Raw genomic sequence first — 25,783 nt, 5'->3', positions numbered from 1 at the left:
TGCCAGGGTTGGCTGGAGAATAACAAGCCACAAAATTGTAGATCTTATGCCTTAAGGCCCTGGCACAGCAACATCTCAGGATGGCAAACACTCTCACGGCCACTACAAGGGAGATGAACTTACTGTAACTAGTACACTGCCATCAGCCTATTGATACATGATATTTTCAGCAATTTAGCACAAGCAAACACAAATTCACCTGAGAAGCAAGGATTCTTTTTTCAGCTTTACTGTTGTTCAGGTCCACTGCTTTTGTAGTGACATGAAAGGGTATTAAGAAAAGTATTACAGACTGAACTAGAAGTGCTGCGTTGTTAGCAGTTGGATCTTTTCTACATAAAGGCACCCATAGAAATATCATAAACCAGCGTTAACTGCTGAGCATGTCATGTATCCTGTTCGCACACAAAAAAGCCATTTTTACTTCTACTTATAGTCCCAGAACAGCTGAGTTTAAAGGTCTTTTTCAGTAAATGTGTAAAAACAAGCATGGCCTTAAGAGATCATGTCGTTATGGATGATTGCAATTCTTCAGGTGTAAGCAACGTAAGAAATAGCAACCTTTTTTTTTTTCCTATACTCATACACGCCAACAATAAAATTGTATCATGGACACTGTAAATCAGAAAAATATGCTCTTTATTCTTTCTCCTATAGCTAGGACCTATGATTGCTTTTTATTTTTTCAGAAAAATACTATCTTGAGTAAGAAAAAAGATTCTGCATAAACAATTTTTACTGGAACAACACCATTTGCTTAAAATAATCAACAAAAGTAGTAAAGCGCAATAAAGCATAATAAAGATATATTTTAATATATTACTAATAATTTAATCTCAAAAATTTTTAATATGTGTGAATAATAGTTTTATCTCAAAAAAACTGCTAACTATTTCCAGTGCTATTGTTTTTATACACACCTTTTGTGTACAATTACTTCTTTTTTACGAGCAATTGTATTTAAGCATCACTAAAATACCTGTGGTTTTAACTTAACACTGCAATCCTGTTGTGAAAAACTTAGGAGTACATTTTAAAAAACACAGTCTAAAGTCTATGATACATCTAGTGGCATAGTGAATAATGATTTTATATTGCATAGCGATCCTATAAAAGTTGCATAAGTGGCGAAACAAAAGTTTTTGCTGTGTATTGCAAGAGTGTCAGTCTGATAGATCTCAGCAGGTGGTCTTAGTACTGGGTCAGGTTACTGGAACAACATGTGTAAATATCTTCTGTCTTTGTACATACCCACTGATGTTATCAGTAGTATTTTTTACTGTTAGTTCCCATTGCAGTTTAATTTCTTTCTGTTTGGGTTTTTTTTTTCAAATTCAACGAAGTGGTTCTTCTCAGACAAATGAAAATAGCAGACAATTTAGGAGCTCACAGAATCAGCATGCTCCACTATTTGAGCCCCTGCAGTCTTGATGGCAGGCTAGACAAATAAGCAGTCGTACCTGAGATGGCTGCCTTTTAGTAACCATTGAGACGGGTTTTGCAATTTCACAACATGCCACCAACCAACCTCCTTTTCACTGATTTATCTCAGGAGAAATACATGTTCAGAGAAATATATGGTTCCTTAGTTCATTTAATGTCAGTAGAAATCGCTAAAGGGTTCTCTAAAGGAAGGTATTTAAATGCCAATATTTAAAATAACATTTTTAAATTTAGCTTAGGTCAGAACAAGATTTGAATAACTGGAGAGATCTTGTATCCCCATTCCTCAAGTTGCTCTTCCTCCAGCTTGCTACTTAATAATTTAAAATTACATGAAAAGGTGCAAAGATTAAGTCTTTGGGATGACCATCTGCTGTCTTCTTTTTGTTCAGCTGTAGTCTCGTGCTAGTGGTAGTACGTCCTCACTAAATTGCATGCCACAGAATACAGGAGTGCCTTCTTTGCATATCAACATACAGTCTCTTCAAGCATCGCTTCAGAAAACTGGACTGATATACAAGAAGAGAAAGTTACTATAACCTGAGTTGGCTTTTTTGCATGCAAGTTTATTTCCCAAAGCATTACAGCTTTCCTTACGACACTGACTTTGATGTGAGATTGCAGGCATTCAGCAGGTTGGGCTGGATGCTGCTGGGCCTCTTGCTTTCTTCATACTTGGGACCTTTTTGAATAACAGGTCAGGCAACAAAAGGTACAGGTGTCATTGAGACAAGAAGAAGGGTGAGTGTTTTCCCCTTAGAGTCACTAATGAAATAGTTCTTCTTCACTTATCTTTCTTCACACTTATTGCAGGGAAAATGTTGAAAAAGATAAATAAGAGACAGTTTTGTGAGAGACTCCTAAAGCTTTAAAAAAAAAAAATCAGTCTGCATGTGATGTATGTGCAGTTCCTATATTGTTTTCAAAGGTCTGCAACTTTCACAATTCAAAAGCTGTGAATCTGCAGAAACACCACACCTAGGGGACACAGTTTTATTTCTTTTTTAAATATTTTACATTCTTGTAAGTAAAGACTACACAATATAATACGTTTTAGTTGTATAAAAATTGGCTTTTCTCTCTTTGCTTGAGAAGCTGTTATAAATTCAAATGTACTCTTTTCTTAATGTAAAATGAATAGCTGTTAACTAGCTTTTGATAAATATTCCTTTTTATGGCCTTCCTGTTCTTCATGAAAAGAATGCAATGACATATCTTGGGAAGGTAATTTTTTTTTTTTTTTAATCTACCGTATCCATTGATCCAACTGGAAAAACTCAGAAACAGTAATCGTACTACTCATTTTCCTTAAAAATATATATATATATATTTTAAAAAAATAAAGAGAAACCAGAAGGAGATACCCTGACCCTTATACTACAGATATCTAGGGGAGCAGAGTGTTCCTTTCTGTCTGGCTTGTGGATAAAATAGTACATTACAGTTTCAGTGCTAGCTGTCCTTTAAACCGCATAAATTCTACCCTTGTCTCATAGCAATGAAAGAAATCTTGGCAAATCCACACAGTCATTCATAGCTTTCATCTCCTTGTCCTTTCTCAAATCACTGCTAAAACACCCTCAGTTGACTTCGGGTTCTTGCTTATTTCACTTAATTAGGGAACAGAACTAGAAAACTGGCAACTTCAGGCATATCCAGCAACTTAAGGCATGTCTAACAACTTGCTTCGGTAATTTTGATGGGGAATTTTTTATATAATGACCTATTTTATATACAGTTGCATTCCAATGACAATAAAGGGCTCACCCTTCTATCACAAAGTTATGAAAGCAGATATTGAATTCATTTAGTTGTCAATGAATTTTTTGATGGGCAAGCTATACCAAATAGGATCCTGAAATGATTTAAAAGACTTTGAGCAGTGAATTTAGACACAACAAATGCCATTAATATGTGACAGATGTACAAAGACATCAACACTTATTAACACAAAGTAATGGATTACTGAGCTTTTTGCTTATAAAGAAAAAACTAGGGCTTTCCCTCAAAAGCATTTTGGTTACATAAATAAAAATCTTCCCTAGGGTGAAGGAGGGTGGATTGTCAAGCATCTTGAGTTTAAGTATGAATGAACTTGATGTTAAAAATTGGCCATTGCGGGATTATGTTTCATACTGATATCAGTGATCTTTAAAGCATTTTGGGACTTTCAGCTTTGTCATGTTGAATTACTTTAAAAAATAAATTTTGTTTATTCCGCATACACAAAAAAATTGTTTTTCCATGGTTTAATCAATTTTGCATTAATTGTGCTATATTTGGATGAGAAATTAGTGTGACAAGCAAATATATTTCACATCAGTCCAGCAAAGCTATGCAAATTTTTCACATACAAACATGATTTTCCAGCTAAAAAAACAGTATTTACTTTGTACCAGCTTATATACATCCAAAACAATTGGAAGAACATCAGATTCACGTAAGTGGTGCAACTCTTCTTGCACTTTAAGCACAATTTGTGACCTAATGTATTATTTTGCAACAGTAAACACTGTGCCAAGGCCACAGAGGTCTCAGACTCTGGTTTCTGTTCCCCTGTTGAGCATGCTGTTTATCTAAGGTTATTTAATACTACTTTGTTTGATGTTGATCAGTAGCACAAATATAGGCAAACTTCAAAGTCTAAATTCATCAGAGAAGTTTAAATAGTTATAGAGGAAAAAATACATTAATATTCTTTTATTTTTTACCTCATTGGTCAAATATGTTTGTTAATGTAATTTGTTACAAAATCTGTGATTTCTTTTTCAATTTTTTACTTCTATTTAAAAAAAAAAAAAAGTCTGGGCTTAGAATGGATTACATCTGATGTTGCTAACATTTCCTGGAAATGGAAAACTGTGATAACAGCTGCTGTCTTGGCTCATTTCCAGTTGGGTTTTTTGGTTTGTTGGTTTTGGGGTTTTTTTATACTGCAGCAATTTACAAGTGGTTACAGCTATCTCTAGTAGCCTTACATCATTAGTAAAACATCGTAAGTCAGTCAAATGTTTCCTTTCCAATCAGAGCACTTCCTCTACTTATTGAATTGTTGACTTTCTAAGTGATATTTATAGGAACAGCGCTTACATTTTAAAATAAATGCTAATTTATGAAATAACTTAAAGCTAGCTACATATGGAAGAGAACTATAGAAAGAATCTATATTTTATGCTAAAGCATAAAGCCTTCAATAAGAATTAAGAAAATCTTGGAAACCTCTTATTTAGATAGATGATACCTATCTGATTTATATCAAAAGTGTAAAATTGTTTTTTTCTAAGACTTATGATAAGGAGAACTGTCTCTATATTAGTATTCTTTTTAAATTCCAAGCATACATGCTTTCTTCTTGGATGGAACCATTCTTTCGCAATCTTTGAAGTACTGTAGCATTGTAAAGTGATAAACACATAGCACTAGTGATGAAAAATAGAAGGAAGAGCCAAGTAAAGCAAGAGACAAGGAACTCTAAGTGTTGATAGTGTCAAAAAACAGGTCTGTGCATATTCAAAGATTTAGCCTCTTTAGCGTATATTAGTACTTTCCGCTTTAAGGTTTTAAAGTGCTTTGAAAAACAGATGTTAAATTTTTTAAAATTATGTTTTCATAGTTTCAAGTCAGGGTGTTAATGAAATTTTGTTATTTTTTCAGCCAAATCTGTGTTTCTTTCTTCAGCATATGATTAAGCTTCAAAAAGCAATGTTATATATGCAAGTTGGAATCTGTTACTATGCCAAAAATTTAGGTTTGTTTTGTATCAAAACATGTAATAATTCCCCCTATGAAGCTTGTAACTTCAGCAAATCCTCTTTCACAAAATACATTTTAGTATTTAAGGAGAAGAACATCCCTTCATCACATTTGAAATGGCTGGCAAAAAGCTCTGCCAGCTCAAGGGGATCTCTGCACCATTTCTTGTGCTGGGATTACTCTGTGCTGAGCAACTTCAGGTAATTCACCCTGAGCAACCTGACCTAACTTTGAAAATGGAGCTCGCTTTGAGCGGGGCATTAGGACCAGATGGCTCCAGAGGTTCCTTCCAACATAAATTATGAGTTCCTCTTTCCAACGCTCTTGCTTTGGGACCAGCCTGTGTGAGTCCAGTTTGCACTTCTGCAGGCACGTAATCTAGACATGTCCTAAGAAACGTGTAAAACTGGTGTTCACGTTGCTCTGAGCCTTCAGGAATGGAACACGGGGTTTCCTGTTTGGGTTAGTTACAACCAGGAGTCGTAACCTCCTGGTGGCTCTTCCTTCACCTGAATGAAATGAACCAGCAGTGTCCCTCCGCTTTGTAGCAGACAAGAAGGTTTTAGAGTCTTAGCCTGTGACTTTTCACAGACTTTCAATTAAATAAACAGGGAGACTGAACTACCTCATTCTTCCTGGAGCTGACAATTTCAAAGCACGGTTCTGAGTCACAGTGAGAGGAGCAGTGCAAAGGAGCACTCCTCCCTCCCGCCGCACTGACTCATCAGAGGCTTTCATTTTCCACTCCGGTCAGGAAGCCAACATCTTTTATGACAATTAAACTAATCCTAACAAGAGGACTTTGAAAAATTAATTAAGCTCTGAACTGTACCTGAGCAGTGAACTCATGCGATGTGAACCCTGACACACATGCATGTCAATCTATAGGTGAAATCAGCTTCCATTTATTTCTTGGTACTGATTCTGACTCTTAGAAGAGATAAAGTCCTGAGATTTTCCACAAAATATTTTAACGCTAGTTTGTACTGCTTAACCGTATATTGTTCTGTGACAGACTTTTCCATAGAAATACAATTCTGTGCTGAGAAATATATCTGCGCTTTACAATCCCATCACTGTTGGTTTTTTTGAAGTGAAAACCTTATTCAGTTAAGTGGTTAGCGCGTTGGATTACTGTAATCATTTTAATTGCTGAAAATACCTGTTAGTTTGACTAGGACAAACTGAGCAGCTTAAAAATTATTTTTACCATAGTTATATTTTACCATAAATAGCCATTTCATCATCTACAACATAAAATTAAAGAGCATGATTTGTGACTGATCCCTTCCATGGCTTGGAGCAAGTCACTTTACTGTTCAGTATCTCTGTTTCTCAAGATTCAAAAAGGGAGGTATGATGCCTGTCTTTCCAAGTACCTTTAGGGATTTGCGTACAAAAAAAATGCCATCATACAACAGCTCTCTGTTGTTAACTAGTAGTAGTTAAAAAATTTCTGCTAGGACCCACTCGTTCCAAGACAACAAGTTGAAATACACACACATATATGTGTATATATGCTCTCAAAAGTTCATCAGTAAAAAATAGGAGAGTTACAATTTGATTAAAAACATTGTTTAAGCTGGGAACACTGGGCTTCCTTCACACACTCTTCAGAAATCTCTTTTAAGTATTATCCTGTCCTCCAGCACTAAGCGTTCCTCAGATATTTAACATTTGGAAAAAATTGTAATACCCCAAGATCTATGACACCCCTACAACAACAGGTGTGTGAAAACTCTGGTTTTAATTTGTGCTATCCATGAAGCCACCACCATGGGAACAGCCACTACCAGGAGCGAATTCTGCTATCTGTGAGATACTTAGAGAGGTACTTGGACATATTCGGGGGATTAAAAAACCCTCTATTTGAGACCTGGCCTGCCTTGAAGTAAAATCTAATAAACTGAAAGAATGTCTTGGACACTTTCAGATGCTAACAAACGTCCAGAGATAAGAATAGATCTGACTGAGCTTTAAGGGTTGGTTTACCATTCTCGTCCACCCTAGGACTTCAAAACTGCCCTATCAAGCCCTTAAAGCATTGGGAGAAACTTGCTTGTCCTTCTTTAATGCAATACAATTTTATATTTGTAGCATTACCCTAGTGAAATTTTAAAATGAAATGAGATGGAATACAAATAAGACTAGAATTTCTTTAATATCCTGAATCATGTCTAGACTCAAATACAAACCGTGGTTTAAAGCAAAATTCAAATCCTCCTCTGTTTGCTGCCAAAGGCTGACTTCAGTCCCTGAGGGTCTGAGCAGGATTTCCTCAGCTACGGCAGCTGGCATCGGCAGCGCTGACGGCAGGGAGAATGCCACTCCTGGGCTTGGTGCACCGGCTGATTTCATCAGCTAGCACAGGTCTCGACAGGTGCACAGCCTTTCACTTCACTTTTAAGGACCATAAAACCCTTGGTGCAAGGTTTAGGAGACTGAGAACTAACTTTTTGATACAGAAAGTGAAAATGAGATCTTTTCGTGACTGTAATCCTCTAGATCTGCTAGTATTGCTTCAATGCATTTCTTCTAAACACAGAAATAACATTTACTCTGAAAAGAGTTCCTGATGCATGCTGAATTTGCCAGACATTTCACTTTGAGACAAAAATATGACAAACATGCTTCCTAGCATTTTCATCCTGATTTATTCTTCCTCACAAAGGACAACTTCATAAAGAGCTTGAATCAGATCCGTGTTCACACTTTACATATGCAACATTTTTGTGGCTGCCAAAGTTGGCTTCTCGTGCAAAGTAACTTGGAAATAGAGTCAAACCAGAGAAGGACATGCTGAGACCGCTATACTTCAGAAGCTTTTTTTTCCAACTAATCGTCATTATTATTATGACTAGATACTTACCCTTAGATGCATTAGGCCGATCATTCTGACTCATCCATTTAGTGGATGTTGTCCTGTTGGGTTAATGATTATCTTTTTTGTCTGAAAGATTTGTTAATTCCTATAACTGCATAGGATAGCTATTTTAGTACTTACCAGGTGACCTCGATGCTGTCATAACCTTTCTGGTATTGTTGGTTGTAGCTTGTGTCATGACATTAATGTGAATTATGGCTGTCTTGAGGATACAAACCTCCATATAGCACAGATGGTCTGTCGGAAAAAAAATATTGTAATGACGGTCTGCACATCACACATTCAGTCTTCCCTTGCAGGCTATTTCTTTTATCATTGCCTCATTCTCTGAGGCACCTTTTAATCAAGCATCTAAGTCATCATTTATTGTACAGACTATGCTCTATAATAAAGACTGTAACATGGGATTCTGGAAAATACGTCTGCTACCAGCATTATCACGGTGTCTTGTTGGCCTTCTCCAAACTTGCTTAGCAATGTATCACCATTACTCCAGAGAGTTGATTTTTTACTACTTCTTTGACAGAACGATGAAAGCTGTGTAAGCTCATTACCAGAGCATGTGTGTGGGCTTAAAATTACAGATAATAGACAAATGGTTGGAAAGTCAGTAATTCCTTTACATATTTGCCAAGACTTAGGTCAAGGTTCAGGGTTTCCTTTGCTCAAACTGGTGAAATCAGAAATACCTCCAGGTGTTCTGGGGAGTGCTGGCATTGCACATGCAACACAGGTGATGAGGCACAGTTGATCTCAGTTGTTTTCTGCAAGAGCAAACCATGTTAAGTCTAAATTGCACTCAGTTGTGATGTGCGTTTCTTTTTGCATTAGTATTTTGTATAAACTAATTCTTTTATTTAACAGCTCTTTGAGTTTTCTTTGCCCTCTCATAATCTATTATTTCTAACATTGCAGTAAATTCATTGTAGTAAATTTTGATATCGCAAGCCTGGCTTCTCATGTTAGTGAAATAAATAGTTAATATATAGGAAAGTAATTGTGTGCTTAAGAGTAATCATAACAAAAAAATTGCTGCCTTTTCACTCAGAAGCCCAGTACTTGTATGTCACATCTGTAATTCTGTAAACATTTTACAAAAAGCAAAGTGACACAAATGTGTGCAAGGAGTTTGAAAAACTGATATACACATAATTAACTTTGAATGCAATCAGATTTTTTACAAGAAAATTCAGCAAAAGGATGATTTTTACCCGTGTTCATCTGCTCTTTCTTCATAAGCATGGTTCTTCAGTTTTTACTGGTAACAAAGTCACAGACTTTAAATGCAGAGCCTTGGGCTGAGATCCAGGAGAGGACATGAGGATGGGTGCAGTCATACATCTACACCTCATGGGCCTGGGGATGTGGAGGCAGCAAAATCTACCCTTGCCCTTGTGTGTGCCATGTTTCTAATGTGAAAGGCAGGCATGACCAAGAAGTTGGTTGTGTTGTCTTGACAAATGTGTCCTTTGCCGGCTGGCTGATAGCGTCAATAAGCAAGTAGCGTTATGTGAGATGTAAATGTATGACGTGGGCACATTGCCACCACTGCCTGGAGTGAGACCACTGACTGGTTGTATGCGAACTACCCTACAGCAGTGTGACAGCCGCTCCACCTGGCCACTGTGCGGCACCTGAGCAGAGTACATTATGCTCCTACCAAATTATTTTTGATGTCTTGGAATTATTTTTGATGTCTTGGAATATACCCATATTAAGATGGCTTTCAGAATATTATTTTTTAAAAGATGACATACATTTTCCTCCCTTAGAGCTCTCAGCATCATTGCAGGTGAAGTTACTTCTTACTCTCTTGTTTGTTCTTGTCACAGTTGTTCATACGGATTTTTTTAAGAATTATGCTGTACGTGTATGAATGTGTGTCACCCTTCCTATTCCATGTTAGAGAAAGCAGCAGTAAGTGTTACTGCATCTAGGGACTGCAATAATTTGTCATTCTGACATTGACTTAATTTTACACATTTTTCAGGGAGTAGAAATTGAATGAGTGCCATGTTATTCTCCAAATATCTCTTTAGGCCACATGACATCCCCTCTATCAGAAACAACATAAGTGTGTGAATATGGTGCCTAACATGAAATAATCACAAAACAATACCTATTTAAGACTTCAAGCCATAACAAGTCTATCTTAAGTTATGCATCTGGCAGTAGGATTTTGTCCTAAATAAGCAATGTTAGAAATAAAGAAGTAAAGGTCTTAAGAGATTAACTGTGTAAGAGAGAATCCATCTTTATGTTATAAAAGAATGTGTTTTCTTTATTCTTATTAGGATTTTTGCTTAGATACTGAAGTAATGTGCACATAAACATATTTTGAAGGCATATGAAATCAGAGCCTGAGCAGAGCCTTAAAGAGATACCAAAACCATCCTGTTTTCAAATTCAGCTATGTTTCTTGTCACAGAGCAAAGTTACTAACAGAGGCACAGTGACTGACCAGCAATTGCAATTTCCTGTGTCATTATTTCAAAGAGTAACAGTAAATTTAATATAATTCTTTGGTTTTTTTTGTTTTATTAACCAGTTAATTCAGGCGACGGGATAGACTACAGCCAGCAGAAGCGTGAAAATATCGGAGATCTGATTCAAGAGACACTGGAAATCTTTGAACGCTACGGTGGAGAAACTGCTTCTATAAACATTAAATACATGATCCCTACTTATGAGTCGTGCATGTTAAAATGAGCTGTAGCAAATGGGATGATTCCATTTGTGTTCTAATAAAACTGTAGCTGACTCTGTGTGGCATCTTGTTAGTCATGCTTTTTTTTATCTACAGCTGCTAAAATAGTGGCTTCTGGGGCATCAGAGTGTTAGCGCTATTGTGAACAAGGCTTTCCAATACATAAATAGTGCCTGTTCCTTTGATTACAATGGTGTACTGTGCTTGTTTGTTCCCTGAAAGAATCGCTCCTTTATAACAGAGCTGACTCGAGCAGGAATCGGAGTTAAACCTTCGCTTGTATAGACAATAAAACTATAATTTTCATACGCAATTCAGCAATTGCTGTTCTGTGTCCGCTTGCCCTGAGGGTGATGTCAGAGGCTGTAACAAGAAGAGTTTATGCTGACTGCTTAATAGGTGTTTGTCATGGAAGAGAAACACCAGTTCAGCAATGCCTCTCTAGCAGCTGTGCCGAATAATGCGCACTGACATACAATAAAACTGTTGAATGTATATACTAATTACAGTGGGGAAATTTATATGCTCCATTATAAAGTATTGTCATTAAATTAATTCATGTTTCTTGCACACGCCTGCTCTCGGCTTCCAGGTGTTTACCTTTTCATGGAACTTGGGTTCCTCTTGGTGAACATCAGGCACAACCGCAATTTTGAAGAAAAGAAGCCCAGACAAAACTTCAATAAATCGGATGGAAGATGGAGCGTACATAATGTATCAGTCCCTAACAACGCAGTTAATCTGGGTGAATACAGTATATACACACATATTTGTAAAAGGCGCTGGGTATTTTTGTAACTGCAAGGTTGTTATTGCTTTTCTGTTATTATTATGGTATATATGCGTACAAACAGTGTAACTATTGTTACAGAAATCCCTTACAATTTCCTACTCAGTTAGTTTCTCCCTGCATACCCACAACACGGAATTGATATAATCATGGATTTAAGCAAGGCTATTGAGATTGACTTTATTGCTTTTTAAGCATTTCTATGGAATAAATCTACAAAAAATAAAACAAGTTTTACAGTCCTCAAGGACAACCATTTAAAAATACCGAGTCAGCTCAAAACAAATCAGGAGATACGAGCTTTGTCTAAAAAGCAAGATATTTCTAAAAGCACAGACTTTGGGCTCACTTTGCTTACATTCTGGTTTCTGGAAGCCCTTAAAATACATGCAAGTTGCACTGTCAAGTGTTTCTCTGTAACTGTTAGAGCTCAAAACGCACTCTTTGGTGTTAGACGCATGAAACCTTATTCCAAGTGCTTATCCACATCCATATTCACACCCTACAAGGCTCGTCTGGGTGAGAGACACAGCCCCTCTGCTGCCCTGTTCCCTCGGGTGCGTACTGGAAGTGTGGGGAGCACCTTCCCACTGCTGAAATATCGAGCTGGAACTGTCGTTAGACTGACGTTAGACTTGCCTTTTTCTGTTCTGTGGGATCTTTAGCTCAAGCGTTTTTTTTCTTTTACTTTCTGCTCTTTCCTGTAAAAAAAAAAAGTTAAAAGGAAGATATTTACTCTTCCTGCTCTTTCAGGAACTGCAGCATCAAGCGATGCCACCGGCCATGAACACTCCCCAGTCCCTGGTTTAGGCACGGCTGCTGCAGGTGTACCTTTTTCCCAGGCTCCAGAGACCTTCCATTTGTTTTTTGGTTCTTTCTGAGTTTTCTTTTATGCGTTGCCAGGGCTTCCCTCAAGTCCCTAGAGTTTAGGCAGTGTCTGTCCTGTGACTAACACACACCTGTGATTGATGGATGAGCATATCCAACATGCTGTCTCACATCTAGGCTACCTGTAAATCTTTCACCTCCTGGTCAGAAAGGCAGGTGAAGCCTGGCTGTAGGCCTGTATCTTGGTAAAATCAAGAGCTTTGTCTTCAAACCTTGCAGCACAGAGTCTAGCAAGATACTGCGGGGGAGCTAAGGCCATATCGTCCCTTCCAAAAATGCCTTTCTACACAGCCACCCTGGCACTATCAGCACAGCCTTTGCCTACAGTTTCTCACTCCGTTTCCCCTCAGCAGACCCCTGTCCTCCATCGTCCCTGGCACCGATGAGCCATACTTTCTCATTTACTGGCATCTATGGGTTTGGTTACTGTGGCACTGCAGGTTTCCCATGAGTACAAAGTGTGCTGGAGGACTGCCGCTCGGAGTGAGCCGAGTTATTCAGCTCGGAAACAAACCAGACCCTTCATAAAAGGAAAAATCCCAGGCCACCTTTCACTCCTTAGCTATTTGTATTCTGTCCTTAAGAGAAAGCTCAGTACTGCTCTTTGCCTGAGATCAAAAAACTCCTCAATAGCTGGCTTCAGTTCCCCCGCCACTGGGCTCCAGCCACAGCGCTGCTCGCAGAAGGGACAGTGCGGGAAAGGGCTCTCGTCTCTGGGATTTCCCCATCCCATCACCCCTCTGCATCCTGGCAGCGCTGCTGAGGACGAGATGAAGTTGCAGGCTCCTCACCAGCTTTGTAACTCTATTCCCTGACTCACTCTTTTTTGCGTCCCCTCCCCTTTAGCTCAACTAGGACAAGACTACTGACTGACAGAGACACCATGGAAAACGGGTACTTGGTGCAGCTGCAGACTTGCCCAGACCTGATCCCCTCAGCCCTGTGCTTTTCTTGAATATTTCTTTTACAAGACATTGCTTCAACAAGGAGTGACCTTATTGCAAACCATAAGGGCAATACAGGTCACACCCGCTCACATCAGGAAAAATAGGTTTTACAGCAAAGTGCTTTTACTTGCACTTTCAGGCTGGGAACATGAGCCTCTATCGTACTATTTCTATGAGTGGGCCATTGCTTTAAAAGTGAACAATCTCCCATAACCTTGTTAATCCTAGGAGCTGCACTGATAAAAAGAAGCATGATGAAAACCACAGGTTTGTAATTCAGGAACATTGAGAATAAAATTATTTTAAGATGTCATTTTACTAAGTCAAAGTGTAGGCCTGCCAACCTTGACAGTGTCCCTTTAAGCACGATCAGCAGCATATTTATAGGCAATTACGGCACAGCTCAGAGCACTTTATAAAGCACAAGATCAAGAACCCAGGTGCTTAAGCATATGAGTAATACTATGCCATTCAATACTCTCCTTAGCTATTTTACTATGCTCAAAAAATGGAATTGTGGTTAAAAAATAGCAACTGCCTTGCCTTTCACCAGATCATACAATTGTGGTCACTGACACTAGGGGGAAAACAATCAACAGTTTCTAATTGTAATCAATTAAAAGGCACTCTGGGCCAGGTGTTTGAAGGGGTATAAATTAAGCATAATGCTGTTACAGGTAACTTGGCTTTACAGAGTTGATGTGGTTTGTGTCTTTTCTGAGGGCTGCTGCTTTCCAGTTCTCTGGCCACCACAAGGTAAGTGGTGTCAGTAAAGGACCTTATGGATGATAAGTCAAGTCATAAGTGCTTGTTTTCTGAGACTAAATGTTTGGGATGTCTTCAGTTTATCTTGATAAACATGTTAGATATGTTGGCTGGCGGTTGTTTAGCTTGAAGAATAAAAAGCATATGTAAACACTGGGGGGAGAAAAAGCTACCTGTGGCCTTCTTTGTCTTGTGTGATCCTCAAAATGGGAATAAAATGAGCTCTTTTTAATGATTCTTCCCCAAAGTTCTGTAAGGATATTCTGTAACAGGTGTCAGAGTTTTGGGAACTCTGGCATTTTCTGAATGCTGGTGGGCGCTATAAAGTGGTTGGTGTGCAAGCTGTTGAGCCACTGAATGGTATGACTTGTCTGTGTGAGGCTGAGCAGGGGCAGCGGTGGCCGCAGCTCCTGGCCAGTGTGGGCTGGGGCTGCCCGGGGAGGGCCGGGGCCTGGCAGAGGACTGGGACAGCCGTTGCCAGCGCTGGCGGCGGGGAGCCGGAGCCAGGCTTCTCGCTGGTAGCTTTCCAGTGTTTCAAAGAGATGGAGCTGACAAAAGGAGTTTGAAAAAGGCCTCCCAGGAGTCAAATACAAAAGGGCTATGGGAAGCTGTAAGTGGGAGGGGAGGTATGGGACCCTGGCTGGGGGGGGAGGGTGTGTGTGGGGCACAGGGAGCTGTGGCCAAGCGGGGCAAAAAGAAAAAGCTAAAGCAGACACTATATGCTTTCCTAATCCTGTCTGGAGACCCTCCGACTTCCAGAAAAGTATTCTCCAGTCTGAGGGGCTCTGCAGGCAGTGGGGTGGTTCACATTTTTCCACTCATCTGTAACATCCTGTGTTTTCTGCTTTAAATAAAAGCAGTGATGTTTGCGGGAACTCTGTACAAAGCCTGTCTGCTTCTTGCAACCGCTTGGAGCTGCTTTGTGCCTCCTGGAGACCGGGAGAGGAAGGTTCATGCCCTGGCAGGACAAGAAGTTCCCTGCGCCGGCCCCATAATCCTTCCGGCGTGTCAGTGGAGGGAACGGGAGCGTGTGTGGTGGGGCATATCTTAGCTGCGCTTGTTCGTGCCTAGTGAACACAGCCTGGCTGTGTCTGTGGGGCTCCTTGCTGAGGGCTCTCCCCTTCTTAGGGAGGTATGTCCAGAGGGAGGAATGGGTGTCCCAGCACCTCTGGGGTTGTGGGTGGCCTCTGGTGAGGTGAGTGTGGGAGCCTGCCTGAGCCAAGGGGGACAATGTGCAGCCTGGGGGAGGAAAGCATATGTTTCTTGCAAAGCTGGGAGTCAGCTGTGTGGTGAGTGTCCCTTTTGTGATGCCAGTTTGGGTGTTTATTCCACAAACCAACAAATACTTAATTTTTTTACCAACACTCAGGAGTGAGTTGGGCAGCTAACGAGCTGCGCAGACCTTGCAAACTGCTGGTTCGTGACCCCACTGTGCTCCCTGTACGCTGGGGGCCGTGGGTGCAGCAGGACTGGGCAGTGTCACTCGGGGTCAGCATGCCCGGCGTGGGCAATGGCCCAGCTCCTCTCTCTGCGTGCCCCCGCTGGGGCACCGGCTGGCCAGACGTGTGCCCCGAGTCCCCTTTCCCCAGCAGAAGGGGAAGGGGGGGCTGCTCAGACTCTTTGCCAAGGGAGTTCCTGACATAGACCGAAAGCCTTAGGCTATGGGATATCAGGCACCTTCATGGGGGAGGATGCAGAGGGCACAGCTGTGTTGGCGTGGCCGTGGTCATGGCCAGGGGCATTTTTGGGACTGCACCTTCTCTGCTGCTGCTGGCCCTGTAGGCACCCATGTGTACAGGAGCCCTCTACAGCTCTGCATCTGCATGGTCTGCTGACCCTGGCTGCTGAGGCCATGGGGTGAGCCAGGATAAAAGGGAAGCTAATCCTGATGCTTTACAGATGCTGAAAGAGAAATTAAATCCCATCCTTGCTCTGCCTCCATGAGGGCAGGTTAAATGCACTGAGGTAACAGGAAGAAAAGGGACAGCTAAAACAGAGTATTGTAGTGTTGGGTCTTGTACACCCATCTCAAGAAATTAGTTTGATGTACCCCTGGTTTATTAAATGATCTGGGCAATCCAAACTTCCTCTGTTTGTCTGCATCAGCATAATGTTTTTTTTAAAAAACCATGAAAATCAGAGGTTAAGGCTGTTGAAGGGCAGAAAGGGAGCAGCTGTGCACCAACCTGCTGCCTCAGCCTGCTCCGCTCTGGTACACTGGGAACGTGTTGGTCTTGGGTCTCATCTCTGCACCTCTTCCACCTCTGTGGCCGTATGATACACAACTTGGTAGAGATGAATTGACGCCGCCATACTAATATGATTGTAGATAAATGCACGGGCGCTTTTGGTAGCGTGCAGTATGTTCATGTGCAGATGTAAGCTGTGTAGCTACTAGCATCCGTAACCACTGTAGCTCTGTACCTTCCCTGGAGTCATGCTGACTTTGCATGAAATCACGTTCTTTGATACAGGTGAAGTGATCAAAGAAAACTTGCAGATGAACTCCTCAAAAAAGCATTGGGAAGCTTGGGGAGGCCTCCACATCCCAAGCACGGCCTGTCCACACAGTGTTGGATGCTGCAGCCCGCTGGGAGTAGGCCAGACAAAATTAATGTCTGACATAAAGCAGCTACCTCATGTTGCACGCTATTGCATTAATCAGGAGAGGCCTAGCTTTAAATGTGTGGTCCGTCCAACTCTAATAGATTTCAATTTCTATTTTCTGGGTGTAATTCCTAAGCCCTTCCCTAAGGAGCAATTACTGAAAAGCAGCTCGGCTTACCTAACTCCAGCCCTAGAAGCAGGGAATGATATCCCCACATCTCACCATCTCATGCATTAGTCCTATTACTTCATTTTCACGTGTTCTCGCTTCCTGCGTCTCCCGGGTCCCTGTGGTGCTCTGCCGAGCTGGAAGAGATGCCATGAGAGCTGGGCAGGTATAGGGGCAGCTGATGAGAAGAGACCAGGAGGGACCAGCTATTCCGGCAAAGGCTTTTCCTTCACAGTTAATGTTTCAGAAAATGTGAATTTTGTGGAACTTGCGTCTCTTTCACCCCAGAGCTGCTCCCTGGGCAGTAGCTGAGGCAAAACATTTCTGGAATAAGTCCTCCTCCCTTTTCCTTCATAATGCTGCTGTGTATTGGGAGAAAAATACCAGCCCTGCTGAGGGATGGGAATAAGAGCAAATGGCGGGAAGCTGTTGGCTTGTGAGCTCTGAGAGGCTGCATTTCTCCAGCTTTTTGGGCCCCTGCAGCTATGCATCCCAAACCCCAGCCTCTCTGGGCCCTGGCTTGTCCCTCCCAGCTACTACCTGGGGGTTTCTGTGGCTGGGAGTTTTCTGGATGTTTCTGTGGCGGAGCCTTTCTAGGCTCTGCTCCTGTGAAGTGCCGGATGGGTGCCTCAGCGCTGCGATATGGGGCAGCCTGGGACTTTTCCCCATTGCTTCCTATGTGACATTCAAGGTGCAGTTGGAGCTGCCGACGCTTCTGGTGGGGAGGGATCGCATTTACTGCAGTTGCCTTCTCTTCTGGGTGCTCCTGTCTCTGCCCCAACCTGCCCACAGCAACGTTCTGTCTTGGTGGACTGGATGTTGTGATCATTGGGCACTGGGGAGCTGAGCCTGGCTCCTCCGGGCCACAGCGCAGCCTGCTGAACCTCCTTCCTCTCTTCCCCATAAGGGCTGATGCTGTTGGTGTTGCCCCAGGGCTGGAACAAGCCTGTTCCCGAGCACACGCTGGGCGAGAGACCCTCAGGTGGGTGGTCTGCAATTCCCCACCTCTTTGAACAGCAACTAGACTTTTTTCTGAGGGGGGAAAAAAAAAGAATATTACCTGGCAGAAATAGTGCTTTAAACCCGCTGCTCTAAGTCCAAGATCGCTTTCAAAATGGTCTCGGTGAGGGGAGGGGGGATTGTTGGAAGCCCTTCCTTGTTCAGCCCCATGTTTCACAGGGTGCATTTTATTCCTCAGCTATTCACTGGAAGAGCTCCATGCCTGAAACTTTTTTATTAACACTGAATCACTTATGTCTGTTACAAAGGAAGAAATTGCTACTGCACTGCCTGAAGAATCAAAGTAAAGAGAACATCTGCTCTAAACTTCTTGCATGCGATTATTGCTTGCTATGCATTATTACTTACTGGAGTAATGTGACTAAATTAAAGCTTTTTTTCTTGTGCTTGCTTTTATGCATTGCTTTGGTATAAAATGTGTGGCTTGCTTAAAATCAACCTACAGCTAAAACTATGTCCACATAGAGCTGAACCCACGTGTACTTTGATGCAATTTAGGACACAATTGGAGCATTCTGAAAGACTGCCTTTAAAAGACCATTTGTTCACTCCCCCATAGGGGCTGGGTGTACAGGCATGTAAAAATGCAACATTGAGGCGGGGGAGGGGGGGAGGTGTGGAGAAAACCTCTGTGAAGAATTCTGTAGATGCAGAGTGATGTTTTCTGTAGCTCAGCAGCTGTCTGTAGTCAAAAGCAGGGGAATGACTCGCGTTGCGAGGGTGATGATAGTTTTGATAGGAATCCCCCGCATCCCAGGAATGTTTCTAACGAAGGAGGAAAAACCCACCAGAAACATTCCAGGGCTGTGAACCTGCAAGCCGCTGAAACCAGCATCCTAGCTGCTCTGCAAAGGCACCATCAGCAAATCCAGCTACTTCTGCAGGAGGCAGAGCGAGTTAGCAGTTATTTTTCTTTCCCTTCCTCTCTGAAGAGCATGGAGTCTTACCAATAAGCTTAATTGATTGGAGGAAAAAAAAATAGTCTGGAAAATAAAGCTCTTGAACTTGCATGCCTAGAAACCTACCAGTGTCACGTGCATAGCAAAGGCCACATATCTCACAAAATACCACAACATTTCACAAAGGAGGTTTAAGAGCTCCAATTGAATAAAGCTTTCTGTGTGAAATATCTTTATGGATCTACAAAGCAGTTAAACCCTCCTTGGGAAAAAAATGCGTACATCTCTTACAGAGCAGCAGCAGCAGTGTAACTACCACTGAGGCCTCATTAATAAGGTTTCTCCCTTATCAGTAGAAGGAAAAAATAAATCCTCATCACAGAAATTTAGCTACTAAATTCTGCCTGTCTGCTTTTAAATCCTACATATATATATAAAAAAAACCCCAACACTGTAACAGTGCTCTGGCCTTTTTTAAGGGGTGGATCCTGCTACTTAAAGCCAGTAATGATAATAACAGGGCCTAAATAAACTTGATAGGACCCTTCTCTATCAATAGGTTTTTTATACTGACATAGTGCAGGTTCAGTTTTTGTGGTCTGTGTTATAGCAGCTTTTAATTATAAGACAATTTGTGTACCACGTGCAGTAGGAAAATCGGGCAGTTGTGAACCCTGCAGTGTTCCTTTATTCGTAGTATAATGGTTGTTTTTTCTCCTTAAAGAAAGAAAAATAGTATTCCTCCGTTTTCAGTGGGATTTTTTTAAAGCTTTTATTCCTCGAGCATTTTTCAGCTCCCCAAGAAGATGGTTGCATTGCCTCTGCTCAACAGCTTCCCTTCATTCCCACAAATATTTCTAGCTTTTTATTACCAGTGTGTAGTGTGGTGCTGTCTCTTTGTGTCTCCCATATTGTTATAATTACTTTTGGGGAATGGAGATGGATGGTGTGTTGAATGTGTGTTTGGTTTTGCCCCAGCCCTCACTCGTAGCTGTCTTCTATAATTCGATCAATCAGAGGCAGTTGTACAAACAGTAGTTTTTGATTTCCAGTTCTTGGTTTCAAGTTTCGCATGGAAATTTAAATGTTTTCCTTAAATTATACAGTGTGGTTTCACTTGCTTTGCATGAGATGTCTCATGACATTTATCTCCCTCTCCCTCCTGTGACACCATGGGGACAACCCTCCTGGGCTGCCTGGTCCATGTGGACACACGCACCCACCGTCCTGAAGGCTCGGGGAAGCGTCTGCTCCTTCATACACACTAACAAATAAACCTCAAAGGGCAGATGTTACCAGTGAGGTGCAGAAAGGTCTGGAAACTTGGTTGGGGGTTAGGTGAAATGAGTAGAGCCCCAGCCCCATCCTGGGGGCTTGTGAATCAGGGGTGGGAGGTACCCTTGAAGCCATGATCTCCAAGGAGGTCAGTGAAAGGACCTTTTCCCAGCACCAATGGGGATGTTTAGTGGCCGTGTGGCCCTGGTGGTGGTTGGGCACCTGCTGAGCCCAGTCCTGCAGTGCCCACCAACCGGCTCCTGGCAAAAGCAGGTGCTCGGTGTGCCCAGCACATGCTGTCTCTGTGCCAAGGTCTCTGCACCATGGCAGATGGTGGCCATGACCAGGAAACGCAGACGGCAATTGGCATCGGTGGTTGGGAGGAGGCATCAGAGCAAGGGTTTGAACACAGTGATTTTATTTTTTATTTTTTATTTTTTTTTTCCAAGGGAGATGCCTCTGCTGCGTCTCTCGACTAGCTTTGCTCCAGGCAAGGGCAGGAATGACGTATGTGCTGCAAATGTAAAGAGACTGGGGAAGAGCTGTGACCACTCACTTCTAATGCTCAGCAAAAGCCCACTTTCTCTTTTACTCCATGGAGGAGCATTACGGCTGGTGCAGCAGGCGGCCGCAGGGGCCTCTTCCTGGGGGTCGGCGGCTCCCCGGGGACAGCCGGCTGAAACCCGACATGCTGCCGCGCGATCGGGAAGTGTTGCTATTTCTGCTTTCAGCTGAGCAAACTGAAGTCGCACAGAAAACGTGTGTTAGAGCAGAGGGTGAAAACCAGTCCCTTGCCCTGACAACTGCTGATGCCGTTCTGGTGCCAGACCTCCTCCTCGCTTCTTGGTCTCAATGAGAGTAAAATGGGGAAGCGATGCCGTGTGACTGCTCTGGTTTCAGTTCAGCACATACAGAACTGGCTGGAGCCGCACAGAGCAGCGATTGCAGATAAATACTGCCTGTCGTGGCCTTCACATTGGTCTAAATGAAGTCAAAGGGAGGACTGGTGTGAAAAAGGAGAACACGAACTGGCCCCTGACCTTACCTTAGACTTACATTGTTGCATTGTAGTAGGTTGCATGGGTTTTTCCTGCACTCCATGCAGTGCTTTAGAAGCACCGTATTTGCATTTAACCATATCCTCATCTTATAGCTGTGGGGTTATTTCAGTTGGCTTCTCTGTGTCGCTTTGGTTTGTGCGCTTTTAATCTGTTTTACTCGTTAGCTCTTAACCCGCATTTTCCTGGCTAAATGACTTTCTACAGAAAATGCAGGAGGCTGGAAATCTCCATCTCTTACGTCAAGTTGTGATTTGATGTAGAAGTAACATGGACCTTGCTTCAAAGACTGGCAAAGGTTAAAATCAGTGATACGATCTATTTGTTTAGGAATTTATACAAAACTGCTGCTATCAGACAATAATAGGAGTCATGAAATTTGCTGTGAAAGGCATTTCTTTTTTTACTGTGAACTTTATACCTCTTCACTTATTGCGCTTTTATTGGGCATTTACTGAAATAAATCCGATGCTGTAAAAGCAGGTATAGAGGGTTTGTGCCACAGGCTTTGCAGCTGCCTGATTTTCCTGCTGCACGCAGTACCAAGCCTCCCCGTAGGGCCAAGGGCTGCCTTTTGGGATCTTCCTGACACATGCCTGGAACACCCCATCTTTCCTGCAGCACATGATGCCCAAGCGCACCCTGCTGCAGGCTGTGCACCCCAATGCTGGGCTTGAGGGAGGAGGAAAATAAAATAACCGCAAAAACCAGGGGTGGCTGATGCCCGAAAGCTAAAGGGGTGTCTGGGAAGGGAGCAGGGCGGAGACAGCAACGTCTGGGGAGAGGAAGGGGGTGAGGGCTGTGATGCCCTGGCCGTGGGGAAGGGCTGTGAGATGGGGTGTGCGGCACGCTGGGGTCAGCCCTCTGTGCACCACAGGGAAACGTGGAATTTGTGAACAGAACTAAATTGGGAGGGGGAACAAACTTTGTGTTAGCAGCTGCTTGTGCTGAAATAGGTAATAACCCTTAAACTTGAATTTAACAGGGGAACATTAAACTGTATGTTTATGCCTTATTCTTTTTCTCCTATAAAACCCAATTCAAATCACAGAAATGGGAAAGAAAAAAACAAACCAAAACCAAAAACCCAGATAAATTAAGGTTGAACTAAGATGAAGTTAGACCGACTGTAACCTCACATCTGTGATACCAGAAACAATGCGGGACACCTCAGTGAGAGGGGACACAGTCATCCGCGCACAGGCAGGGAGATGATAGGGACCGCCGCAAAGTCCCCGATTCTACTAGAGCCTCTTTGTGTCTGCGCCTTCCTGACTGGCACAGCTGCTTCTGCCAAACCTTCCTGGGGACAAAGGCAGAGCATCCCCTCCAGCCCTAGCTGGAAGAGTGGCCTCTCTTGAACAAGATTAATAGGTCAAACCCCCAAATCTTAAACCTCGTACTGGAACCCAACAGTGACCGCTCCCAGGCTTTGCCCGCTGAACTGAGCGCTAACATGTTGCAGGGTGGGATGTGCCGTATGGATGGGGACATCCTGCTGCAGGGGAAATGAGAGTTCAGCCTATGGCAGAAGCCCCGCAGCAATGTTTGCCCTTATGGCCAGTAGCAAGGTCCTGCACTGCTTTCTGTGCTTTTTGTCCCTGGCTTTTCTTCCTCTTCCAGAAAAAGCAAACCCACCCTTCAGTCTGGAAAAAAGACGGCTGAGGGGGGACCTTATCAACACTTATAAATACTTAAGGGGTGGGTGTCAGGAGGATGGGGCCAGGCTCTTTTCAGTGGTGCCCGGGGACAGGACAAGAGGTAATGGGCACAAACTTGAGCATAGGAAGTTCCACCTAAACATGAGGAGGAACTTCTTTACCCTGAGGGTGGCAGAGCACTGGAACAGGCTGCCCAGAGAGGTGGTGGAGGCTCCAACTCTGGAGACATTCAAAATCTGCCTGGATGTGTTCCTGTGCAGCCTGCTCTGGGTGACCCTGCTCTGGCAGGGGGGTTGGACTAGATGATCTCAAGAGGTCCCTTCCAACCCTATGATTCTATGACGGCAAAAGGCAGAGCCGCCTTCTCTTGCCCACACCAGGTTGCGGTCCTGTCTCGCTTCCTCTACTGCCTCACCAACCCTGATTTATAGCTGTGCACAGAAGAGCAGAACTGGCCTTCCTAGTATGTCACAGTCATTCTCTAGCTCGGTCTTATGTTTAAATGATTTTTGATCATGTTCTCCTTGAGGTGAATGATGATCTAGTGCTGCTGTCTGAGTCAATAATTAAAGCAGCCTTTTGGACACCAGACTAGAGGAAGAGCAGTAGTGCCGCTGAGAAAGTGGCTGGTACGCAGACCCTGTACATTAGGCTTTTTCTCCCTGTCTGATGGTCCCGTTTGGGCTCCAGGTGGAAAGTCTTCCCATGGACAACTTGATAGTGCTGAAAGAGAAATATGCAGCTGCTGTTTCAAGAGATGGATCCCAGCTGACCTGTAGCTGGGCAAAAATGTCCTGAAAAATTATGTCTCGGCAAATGGTCTTCCTGCCAGGCCATGGAGAAGCAGCAGAAATAAACTGCTCTCCTGGCAAGTGCTGCTCACGTCCAGCAACCTGGTCCCACAGCCTGTCTCCTCCTCTTCTCTCTGTGGTGTTTAGCTTAGCACCCAGGGTGTGCTCAGAAATGCCTCTGAGCAGGGACAGAGCCCACCACAAGCAGGAAAAATGGAGCTGAGCTCCTCTGAAATGAAGGCTTTCAGGGAAGAGCTGAAGAGACAACGTGAGCACAGGAGGGAAGAGCTCAACATCAGAGGGCTGAAGTACTGAGAGGTTTTGCTCTGTTAAGAGGAAGGTGAAAAAAGCTAATGAGGAAAGGAGCAAATGTTCTGGTAGAAGAGGGAAGAGACCAGTAGCCTATGAGAGGAGGAAGGCAATGGGAGGAGGAAGGTCAGGGCAAGGAAGATTAACGGCGGGGAAGAGGAAGGAAGATGCAAAATAAATAAAGAGCAATTAAAAATATGTATCCCTGTGGGAGGTGAGCAGAGGTGACTAAGGAGGAGGCAAAACACTCTTATTGTGCTTTCTCTGCTCTAACAGGAGGATGTAGCTGCTAGATCTCCTGCTCAGACAATATTCTTGGAGCCGCACACCCACTCCTCCAGGAGGTACTGATCCTGAGCTTGTGCTGCGGGGCACCATGCTGCTGAAAATACATTAAGGGCATACAGTTGTGATAGAAGACAAATAGATACTCGTGACTGTGTAGGAAAGAGGATACTGCTTAAATATTTAATCATGTTTTGGTTTACAATGGTTTAATGGTGTTAAGGCATCTAATACATGTTCATAAGAAAATCAGCGTTTTAAAGCTATAAATTATTCTGGTTGATTTTCCCCCCGCTCCCCCACATAAAAGTAATGGTTTGACAACAGGCTCCCTCAAACAATTCAGCCCAGGGTAGTTTCATTACAAGCTAACATATTCTCTCACACGTCTGAACCAAACCACTGAGAAAGTAATAAGTGATCATTCATGGACGCAGACTGGTGGCTAATAGCATCCTCACTTACCTTCTAAACACTGAGCAGAGTTAAAATAAATTCAGGATGTATGCATGCGGAAAACTCGATTGCAGTTGCATCAGAGATGAACCAAAAATGGAAGCGTTCAGAATTGCTAGCGTAAAATCCAAATAATGACCCGTAATAGATGTCAGCCTGAAAGGACAACACAGCCCCTGTAATCATCTTAAAGGGGCTTTGTCAATGTGTTCAGGGCCCGCAACCTAGTGAACAGATGTAATTCTATCCAAGTAGGTGTACTATACAACTGAGTGCTGAAGCTAGGTAGGAAAGCATCTCCCAGTGAGGCCTCAGGAGCTGTGTGGTGTTTCCTTTTCTAGACACGCCTGGGCTTCAGTCCCTGTTGTGTATCTGGAGACGTATGCCAATGCATCTACTGGATAGGAACAGGGTGGTGGAAAGACAGATGAAGGTGGATGCGCCGCTCTGTGTTCCTTTACTGAGGCTACCAAGGCTTCCAGGGCGCCCATTTAAGCAGGGAAATATTTTAGAGGTCCATTTTAAAAAAAAACAATCACGTGAAGAAAGGCCCATTTAAACCTTGCAGATTCCTTAGGTTGTGGTAGATTTTTCAAGTTGCTGATGTTTTGGAAACTAGCCCTTCAAACTTGTCATGCTTGACCTGTGATGGCTTCTTCGCACGGGGCAGCAGTGCAGACACGCTGTGGGTGCGTTACATGGGTACAGCCCCAGGTGGCCAGGCAAAATAAAAGAGCTGTCACAAGTTCTGCAGTCCATGGAAATGGCAATTTTATGGATAATACTATATGGTGATTTATTAAAAGCTGTGATCTGCCAGCAGCTTTTACTATATCGTCATAGACCAACACTCCTGTACAGTACATTAAGCTGGGTAATTCTGTTGGTTCTTCACTAGGGCTGGCAAAAGTATATTTAAGGTTGCTTCATGTGGGCTGGTGAGCTGAAATTGTTGTTACTCCAAACCGATCATCAAGAGGGGTGAAAAAGCCACCTGGTCAGTACCAAGTGAATGGTTCACAGCGCAAGGGAACCAAGTACGGAAGGGAAAAATCCAGCTGTCGGCTACATCAGTC

The 25,783-nt window shown here is 42.8% G+C and overlaps 1 protein-coding gene across 1 annotated transcript in view; it reads left to right on the top strand.

Moving 5' to 3' along the window:
* The window catches only part of PACRG (parkin coregulated), a 247,184-nt gene extending 236,286 nt beyond the window's left edge, over positions 1–10,898 (top strand). The window contains exon 6 of the mRNA XM_054196731.1: positions 10,629–10,898. Within this exon, the coding sequence (XP_054052706.1) occupies positions 10,629–10,789 (161 nt within the window). The 3' untranslated portion in view covers positions 10,790–10,898. The remainder of the gene's footprint in view (positions 1–10,628) is intronic.
* The last annotated feature ends 14,885 nt before the right edge of the window (positions 10,899–25,783 follow it).

This window comes from Rissa tridactyla, chromosome 3, assembly GCF_028500815.1.
Source record: "Rissa tridactyla isolate bRisTri1 chromosome 3, bRisTri1.patW.cur.20221130, whole genome shotgun sequence".
NCBI classification, from domain to species: domain Eukaryota; kingdom Metazoa; phylum Chordata; class Aves; order Charadriiformes; family Laridae; genus Rissa; species Rissa tridactyla.
This window is presented reverse-complemented; position numbering and strand designations above follow the sequence as displayed.